This window comes from Centroberyx affinis, unplaced genomic scaffold, assembly GCF_046629955.1.
Source record: "Centroberyx affinis isolate AG114_WGS23_722 - 3 ecotype Tasmania unplaced genomic scaffold, CSIRO-AGI_Caff_v1 ptg002069l_1, whole genome shotgun sequence".
NCBI classification, from domain to species: domain Eukaryota; kingdom Metazoa; phylum Chordata; class Actinopteri; order Beryciformes; family Berycidae; genus Centroberyx; species Centroberyx affinis.
The window spans coordinates 1-10000 of NW_027280399.1; the positions used below are offsets into that span (position 1 = coordinate 1).

At 40.2% G+C, this 10000-nt stretch overlaps 1 protein-coding gene and 1 pseudogene across 1 annotated transcript; one reads left to right on the plus strand and one right to left on the minus strand.

Annotated features, from left to right (window-relative positions):
- Positions 1 to 537: 537 nt before the first annotated feature.
- Positions 538 to 2599, plus strand: LOC139654265 (glutamine amidotransferase-like class 1 domain-containing protein 3, mitochondrial; the record flags this gene model as incomplete). Its single annotated transcript, XM_071531352.1, has 4 exons — positions 538 to 657; positions 854 to 946; positions 1189 to 1344; positions 1876 to 2599. Coding segments are annotated over 4 exons (499 nt in total), but the record flags the coding sequence as incomplete, so codon positions are not given.
- LOC139654264 (uncharacterized) overlaps positions 2120 to 10000 on the minus strand; it is an 8271-nt pseudogene continuing 390 nt past the window's right edge.

Consider the following 10000-nt stretch of genomic DNA (forward strand, 5'->3'; position numbering starts at 1 on the left):
TATATGTACATACAGTATATGTATACATGGATGGATTTGTGTATGTGTATGGAGTATATACAGTACACTACCAGTCAAAAGTTTTGACACACCACACGTTTCTTTATTTTTACTGTTTTCCACCTTTGAGAAAAAAGTGTTAAACAAATCAAAACTACTTTATATTTTAGATTATATTTTAGATTCTTTAAAGTAGCCGCCCTGTGCCTTGATGGAAAGAAATTGTTGTCACGTAACTTTGGAGCAGCTGCTGGCCGCCTGTAAACAAGACGTCAATTATCTCAGTTGTAAGCTATAACATTTGACAACGTAACCAGAACTGAACTTAAGTTTCACATACAATAGAAGTTTAACTCATGAGCCCATACAATAATCTGTTCAGAAAAAAAAACGTATTTGAGGATCATCAGCTCTTATCATTAGCGCGACCGCGTAGCTCCACCACATTTGACTAATAAAGTTATTTTGACTCAAGGGAGTAACTGACAGTGACACAGTCCACCCAATCAAATTAATGATCGCTCATCTTTCTACCAGGAATGTGTTGTCAGAGTCGGCACGTATCGCCCGTGGCAACATTGCAGACTTGGCTAAGCTCAGTGTCAGCAACCATGATGCCATCATCTTCCCAGGAGGCTTCGGAGCGGCCAAAAATCTGTAGGTGGAGCAGCTTGTATTTTCATTTTGTTTCTTTTACTGAGCCCACAGGTATGTGAAATGCACCATATATTGCACTGTAGCATTACTGCTTCATTCTCTTTAGTATTGGCATGTGAGTAGCCAACTGAGTGCTCATTTATGCAGCAATGCAATTAATATCAGCTTTAATTGCATTGCTTTGATTGCTTATTAGGTCAACATTTGCTGTGGATGGGCCAGACTGCAAAGTGAACAAAGATGTAGAGCGTGTTTTGAAGGACTTTCACAAAGCAGGTAAACCCATTGGGTAAGTGACATGGAAGGAGGATTGACAGTATTAAAGAGGTCAATCACTGGACTATAAACATTTCCATTCGCTCATATTTGTTCCACTTAACATCAAGTCCTGTGATCAGTGAAAGTTACAATTGCTTTCACCGTTATTTTACACCCATTAGGTTCTTTTCTCATCACTGCAGTATGAAGATAAATGGTGAGAGGCAAGTTGTGAGGTGGATTGTGATGCTGACTTTCCTATGTTTTTGTCAGGCTATGCTGCATCTCCCCTGTCCTGGTGGCTAAACTTCTTCCAGGGGTAGAAGTCACAGTGGGCCATGAGGAGGAAGAAGGAGGCAAGTGGCCCTATGCTGGCACTGCCCAGGCTATCAAGTCTCTGGGGGCCAAACATTGTGTCAAGGACGTGACCATATCCTTTAACAAACTCAATGTTTCAATTTGGCTGATTGGGTCAGATTTTTGGAATTGCTATTAAAGAAAACTCTTACAGTGTTAGATGTCATCAGTCTGTATGTTCAATGCATTCAAGAGTGATGTTTTAGATAGCTGAACATTTTTAGCCAAAGATGAAAAAGCTGTAAATTTTCAGCTATCAAAAACTCCATTGTAACTGTGCTGGAAATATCACAACGCGATGTCATGTTGTCTTCGTTTGGCCAGTTATCCAAGAGAATAGATTCTTCCTTTAACATTGCTACAGTGTTACAGTCATGTACTGCCACAAAGGGGTACAGGTTACAGGTGAGTCAAGGTTATTTAGGGTGCTCATAGTATTTTTCAAGGTTATTTAAGATGCTCATAGTATTTTCCATCAAAGCATTGGATGTGTTTTAACAGGCTCCACCTAATTTGAGCATGTCTTACAGATAATGATGCTGATAATACATCAGGCGAGCTGTAACAGTTATTGTCTAAAAGATCCTTAACTGTTGTGCATCACGAGGCCCATGTGGACCTTAAGAACAAGGTTGTTACATCTCCGGCATTCATGTGTGAAACTAAGCTGCACCTGGTCTTTGATGGCATCGGGGCCATGGTCAACAATGTCCTGAAACTCGGTGGCAAGTGAGATCCACCTGTCTACTGTCCATCCTACAGGTTAAAAGAAGCAACGTCATCTAACTTTGAACAGCATCACCACTAAACTCTGTGATACCTTTGTGTTTAGGTTGGTGTCTTCAGATCAAATTATGTTGATCTGCAGCTTCTTGAAGCAGTTGCAGAAATTGTCTTGAGGGCTATGTTATATTTCGGTACACAATAGACAATGAGAATCACACTTTCTATTGAGCTAGGCCTGTGTTTTACTGTGGAAACGAATCTATCAGAAATGTATTTCATTTTGACTGTTTAATAAGCACTAGAGAAAACAGAAGCTCTGCCAGTTCCTGTGTTATACAGTAGAGGGCCCCATAGGACAAGCATTGTTTGATGTCCACTGGCTCGGTGAAGCTAATGTTCATCATATGATGAATCAGTGCACCATTGTTTTTGTAGATGCTGTAAATATTTCAAGCACAGAAGTGCTGTGTTTAAAATAAATTATTAATCTGTGATGAAAAGGTACTCCTGTATTTAGATATTCTCCCTTAAATTGCAGAAGATTGCTATTTGTGCCAATAAAATGCTGTGGAATATCGTTGTTTGTTTGACCTTTTCTGCATGAGGGAACATTATGGTATATGGGATTAGAATATTACCCTGACCCTTTACCATATGTGTATAGTATATGAGATCTGGAAGACCTTTGTGTGTGTGTGTCAGTTATTCTCCCATGCCAAGTGGGAGAAACAAACACAAGGAGTCTCAGAGCATGTTTAGATAGGCTGGTTATTGGGCTACTCTAGTGTTACTTCCTTAATATATTAGCTTTGCTCCTCTTACTCAAAAGAGGACTAAAAATATGCATGGTTTAAAAAATTGTGAAGTGATGAATGAAAATAAATTTTTAATGAGAAAGTTTTAAATGGGCTGCTCAATGATTATTATTATTATTAGGTGCTGAGAATTCTGGCTTTCAAAATTTGCTTTTCGAACGGAACTCTCCTAATTTCAGGACACTCCCAGCACCCCACCCACCCACCCACTTTTTCAACTGCTCAATGATAGAGTACAAATGAGTGAGCAGCATCAGAACACCTTTCATCTACAAAGGTTAAGCCTCATTCTCAAGCCAAAAAAGGAAGTGATAATGCATTATTATTATTATATTGACTCGTCTTCTCTTCATTTCTGATGGATCTCTCTATAATTAGCTAGCTAGGCCTGGAAAGTGGAAAGGAGAGAGAGATGCAGAGAGGGAGGAAAATAGAATGACCAAAAAAATACACAGACCCAAAACACATTTACATAAAGGTGTGGATGTCAGTCTGGACTGCACAGACTGCAGGGGAGCTGCAGGTGAGCAGCAAATGTGAATCAAATACCTGTTGCTACATAATGAAGCCAAAGCTATGAAGTGGGAGCTGAGAATGTTTGTAGGCGATGTTGCTATGGTGCCAGATGATTAAGTTGCAAAACCGGACTGCGCATTTACATTGTCCGGTCAGGACTACCAACCGGACATGTAGGCTAATAAATATTAATTATAAAACCTGACTTTCCGGTCTAAAATCGGCATCTGGCAGCCAAGGTTTTGTGGAATCAATAATTGAGTCTTCCCTGTATTTTTTCTTCCTATGTGCCTTGGTACCAGAAAGATTGACCTATCTATATATTTATTGTATGAAGAATTAACTAGTTGATTGCTCCTTGGTGTGGGATAAACACTGTATTGGCTTGTTATGGCCTAGCTTCATAGTTTTTCATTGGCTGTTGATGGGATCCATTCACATTTGAGTTGTTGACGAGTTCACACTACCCGACTGCGTCCACATTCCACTTGTAAAAATCAAACATGTTTGATATAATCGTAGTAGCTCTGACTGACATCGGGAGGCAAGAGATTAGAGTCTGTTCCCCTCATACACTTGTCGACTAGAGTCTGTACCCCTCACACACTTTTAGATTTTCGGTGCCAACTGGCCATGCCGACTGGCCCAAAATCTGCAGACTCGGCCCGATTGTGAATCCTGGCTAAAATCGGGGCAATAGTTAGGCAATAGCAGAAGACTTTATTGGAACTTTTATGGTGGCGTGGACATGATACTAAGGACAAGGACACTAAATGTAAGTTTGAGCCACCAAGGAGCAGGCGTTTGGAAGGCGATGCTAAATGAAGTTCCCGATGCAATACATCTTAAAGAGCTAATATGGCGCCTCCCTGCGACACCATACGTTCGCTATCCAATCGGTCGTTGTCAGTTACGTGTGTGTATTATCTGTGACGTCACCGAGGCGCCATTTTGAAGGTATAGCTACCGATAGCTACAGTGAGCGGTACAGTCCATGGATGTAAACAACACGAGATTGTGAGTTATCCAACCCATTACATCGTCAAACTCAGAGCCGGCCCAAGCCTTTATGGGGCCCTAAGCAGAATTTAATTTGGGGCCCCCCCACCGCCTCGGCGCCGCCAATACTATTGACTATTGTCAATGCTTGATCATTCGCACACCTACTGTAAATCTAACACACCCATTATCAATTTTATTAGTTGTAGCTGTGTTGCTTACATCATACCGATGTCAGCCTGGCATGTTGGTATGGTTTTTAGCTAATCTTAAAAGTTAGCAAACTCACAAGAGTGGTCTGGTGTTAATTTGCATTTTAATATTCAAAGTGATACAGTACTAAGTGGCATACTGAACGTGGTGTACTGAAAAGTAACAAAATAAACCAGCAGACAATGCATTTGTAAACAAGTTAACCACTTTAATTGCTTTTGGTTTAAAAAATTTGCAACATGCAAAAGTGCAGAACAACAATTAACTACAATTAAAATCAAATAACTTAGATAAACAGTACCTGCTTAAGTAAAGTTTCCTTCTTATATAAAAAAAAAAAGCAAATGTAAAAAACAGACAATATTAAATAAATTAAATAATTAAACTTAAATAATGACATAAAATGAACAGAGGAACCTGTAACAAGATAATCTTCTGACATCTTCTGTTTTCTTCTTTCTTTTCTCTGCTCCAGAAGGATATGTCCTTTTTTGCTACATTACTCTTTTGCTGCATCAACGCAAAGCAGAGGACTGTAACCTGCTTGCGTCAAAAGTGCGCATTTCGTATGAACGTGACACCAGCTCTGACAGAGGCAGCGGGAATTGATTAAACCAGTAGTATTAGCTAGCCAGCCTGTTAACATAATATTGCGTTTTTGTATGATTACCATTGACATAATATATCAAAAAAAACAAAAAAAAACATTTCAAGCGCTCTTGGGGGCCCTTAGTTTGCTTATGTGTCGGGCCGGCCTTGGTCAAACTGGAGAAGCAAACTGAGAGAATACCATACTGAGACAAACTCAGCAAGGATGCCAGGTACCGTTATTTGGCTAAATTGTCATCTATTGACAACATTGATCCATACGACCTGACAGCAAAAAGTTGGAGTGCTAACCCCGCATTGCTGCCTCCAACCTCGTACTTGGATATTACCAACTATCTTGTTTACGGTATAAGTGCGTATACCTGTGAACAGTTCAGAAACTATAAATCCCTTGAAGCCCACGGACATTTCACCAATGGCTGGGTGCAGGATTTGTTTACATTTCGACCGAAGGCCTGCGACAACACAGTCCTAACAGCAAAGGTAAGCAAAGTTGGCTGTAATTAATGAAACTTGTGCTTAGCATAGCAGCCTTCACTTGCATTCAATCCCCCCCCATTAAAGCAAGATATTACAAATATATTACAAATTTGGGCTGTAATGATGATGATGAAGTCATGTTAAACTGTATATCATCAGGGCTATGCTTCGGCCCATAGCATCGAGCCCATACCATGATTATGGTTTGTTTGTTTTGTTTATTTCAAACATGAACATAAAAGAGTCATGAATAGTACATTATTATGATAAAGAAATCACCACATGTTCAAAAAGGAGTAGGAAGAAGTAAAAATTATCTAATTCTACCCCTTTTTTCATACAACACATAATTACTTCAGCATCCTGAAGATATTTACCACTATATGCTTTAACATGTCCATTCAGCATGTTTAACCAAAAAATAAACAAGAGCATGTCACTTTGAAAGACTGCGCTGTGTTGCGCCTGACCCACTGCTCTGGAGTGCTGTCCAGCACAGCAATTTTTTGAGTGTGTGTGTCTCCCTGCACTGGAATCAGAAAAAAAACACGGAAGAGGAAAACAGCTCAGAAGTTGTGGTGCCTTTGTCATGGACCAGAGAGCAAGGACAACATGGTAGCCTGTGACAACCAAAACTGCACAATTGTGTGGTTCCATCTAAGTTGTGTGGGGCTACAGCATGCACCTGCCAAAGAAGAGAGTTGGATCTGTTCTCGTTGTTCCACCCACTCCCAAGCAACTGCCTGATCAGTTCAGCCCCAGTTTGAATAGCAATACTATAAGAGCAGCAGATTCTGCATGCAGTTTAAGTTTATATTGTTACATAAAAAAACAAAGATTTCTGTCTAGTTTTTGCTTGAAACAGTATGTTAGAGCTTTATCCCATCCAAATTCATCAGATATGGCATTTTCAATCCCTTCAGCTCTGGATGACAGAGTGTGATCTTTATGGAAAACCATTTCTGTAAAATGCATTTTAAAATTGCCTTTAATTTTGCTTCGCTCATCTAAAGTAAGGGCTGTATTTGGACAGGCTCCTCATCCATTACTGAAATGCTTCAACTTTTATTGCAGCTCATTCTGCCACTCCAGTTGATGTCATCATTGTCAGATTTTAGTCTATCTGCTCACTGAAAATGAATGTGATTCACTCTAATATTTTGCAGCTTCACTATTGTTGTCAATTAAATTGTCAGTTTAAAGCCCAATTAGTTAGACACGCCATGGTAAAACCTGAGTGTTCTGTCACTGTCCTGGAATTGTGGTGTGTTGCATTAAACACAGTGAGGCCTACACCCACCCACCCACACACACACACACACACACACAAAGCCAGCTGCAAAAAATAATCACATATTACTCAATCACACATATCAAAGTCACTTTTCTCAATAACACAATTTTATAAGTGTACTTTTGTTCTTATCGTAAGCGACTCCAGCTAACATCACAACTAATTATCATACACCGCCTACATTACCAGATAAGATGTGCATGTGTGTATGCAGCCTCAGAGTGCACTGTATGTAGTACTTTATGCATGTGTGTATCAGTGGATGTTGTTGTTGCAGTTGCAGATCAGGCTGAATTGCACATTACTGTTCTACTTTTGTTGTTGCACTTTTTAAGTTGCACTTTTTAAAACCATGTTTGTTCTAAAACATGGGATGTTAGAAAGGTGAATGACCTGAAAGGTTTTATTGTTTGTACTTAGTTCTTTGTCAGTATTTACTTGCATGTGCAGGGTTAGGGTTAGGGTTAGTTACAGTACTTGATTACATGCACTTTGTTACTGTCCACCACTGATTTGCACACATAGTTTGCACTATTGTAAGTAGTTGTCAACATCTGACTTACACCACTACCATTAAAACTTACCCTGTGTGCACGACATTTGGTTTCCATACTTCATTTGGCTATCAAAGTGTTGATGACAAGGAAACAGTCAAGAACAACACATTTATGAAAAATGTCATTGTACATACTTTATTGTTCATGACAAGACTCTCTGAAAAAGAAAAATTATATATTTTACTGGCAGTAGAGAGAGTTTAAGCTGTTTAAAACCATGTCTGTGTTGTGTGTGAAGTTAGATTAGCAATATACAGCAGCCACTGTTAATAAAACAATATAAACAATTTCATGTAGAAACAAGACTGGGTCAAATGCAGTTCTAAAATGCATAACAAGGAGAAGTGGCAAGCAGGATAAAGCATCAGCACACATTGTATTCTTAAACTGTAACGGATATTGATTTGTTGCCGCACAACAGTGACAATTGTATCCAAAAAAGTGGCTTCCTCATCTTCACATGGAAGTATCATATTGATGGGTATGGTTCCTGTTAAGATTTGATACTTCTGACAAATATTTCCGATAACCCTTTCAACGTGGATTCTTAGATGTGCTATTTTTCTAGTCTCCTCTACATCTCTTGCAGCTAGCTGACAGCGGCCTTTTATAAAGGCTGGGGGTTTGACCTCTGCACACAACATGCCAACACTTTCCTGTATGTCAAAACCTCTATCAGCCAAGACAATGTCCCCTGGCAACAAATTGTCACGAAAACTACTGTTCTGTGTGATATGTTTGTCACTTGTACGGCCACCCCACCCTTTTGATAGGAAACAAATAGATCCCTTGGGTGCAGGGGCGGCCATCGGGAGTACCGGGAGTTTTCCCAGTGGGCCGCTGGACAATTGGGCCGATAAACCACATAGTATTAAAATAGAGACAAAAAACCTGCAGTTGAAAATCGATTGGTATGTGCCTAGATAGACTGGCCCATAATGTTGTGGCTACTGGCCCACACAGGGGTGGGGCGGGGCGGGGCGGTTTTAATATGATAGGCTATGGTCTACCAAATAGTTTAACATATCCCTACCTCGTAGCCAGTTAACTTTGGTCCATGTGGGTCTGTCCCGCCCCTTTCCCATCGCTGTTGTCAATCAGACACTGCACATCACAACGTGTACCTAACCCCTAGCCCGTGTATCGGTGCGTTAAAATTGATTAAAAAAACATGCTACCAAACGTAAGGGTGGTGCTGAAAAGCTGAGGGAAAAAAAAAGAAGTCACTTGAGGCAGATGCAGCAAAGTGCCTCAAAATGACTGACTATTTGTTTGGTGGAGACGGCAGTGGGGATGGCCCCAGTACTAGCGGTGAACAACACAATACGTCCATGGGTGAACATAGTGAGCCCAGCAATGAGACAGACAGCAGAGATGAGGGCAAGGGCATATCAGCAGAGTCAGAGCCAGCACAGACCCCAGAGCCCAGGCAAAGCACCAGTGACATGGTAAGGTTGATGATGATAAGGCTTATTTGGCTAGCTTGCTTTTTAGCCATATCAGTCACAAATGAGGTAGCTACACAGGTATCAATGAGACATTCTAATATGATGACTTGACTGTTTTTTGTTTGATTAGCTTGGACTAACCACAAATCAGATCTTTTTTCCGGGTTTAATGAAACAAAAACTACTAAAATGGTAAATGTGGGCCCTGTATTTCTCAACCTGCTGTACTGTCTAGTTGAAATTAGCCTGTTACTACAATGACTGCTGCTACCACTAGTACTACTAGGCCTAGTATACTAATACAGGTATATTAACATCCTAACATTATGTACTAATATTAAATACTACCATTTTAATATTTTACTGATAGTGTTATGTTTTAGTGGTATAGGCTACTAACATAATAATCAATACTAATTACTCATCTAGGCTGAGGATAATCCAGCTGCTGTTGACAGAGATAGCCAGGGCCAGGAAGTCAGTGCCCCTTCAAATGTTGATTTCTTTACAAGGCCAAAATCAGAGGCCTTAGACCGCTTTTTCAGTTTTCACCCCTCCTTGAGGAGAGCTAGATAGATGTTTCTAGTTTTGAAAATGTATTTTAATGGCTCCTTTTGTGATGTACTTGCATAAAATTCTCAAGAATGCAGGAATAAAGGTCTCTAAAGATCCAGACCCCCCGACAAATGCTTTGTCCGGAGAGTGGGCTGACCAGGGACAAATTCCCAGGCCATTTTTTTGCCCCAGTCCGCCCCTGCTTGGGTGTAATACCTATTAAATACTTCATAGTGTGATTGTGCTTGTAGCTGGAAAACATTTGGGCACGTGCTTTCAGATTGGATGGTTTCTCTGTGAAAATCTCAAAACAGTCAATAATCACTGCTACTCTGTGTCCAAAGGCCTCCGCAAACTGGTGAGGCATAATTTTGTGCAAAGTGTCTCTATCTGGTCATACAATCGAACGCCTCAGGTTTGCATATAAAAATGACACAATTTCATTGAATGTTCTGTACACTGTCTTTGGGGAAACACGAAAGAGATGGGCTAGGTGTTGTGCAGGCAGATCCAATA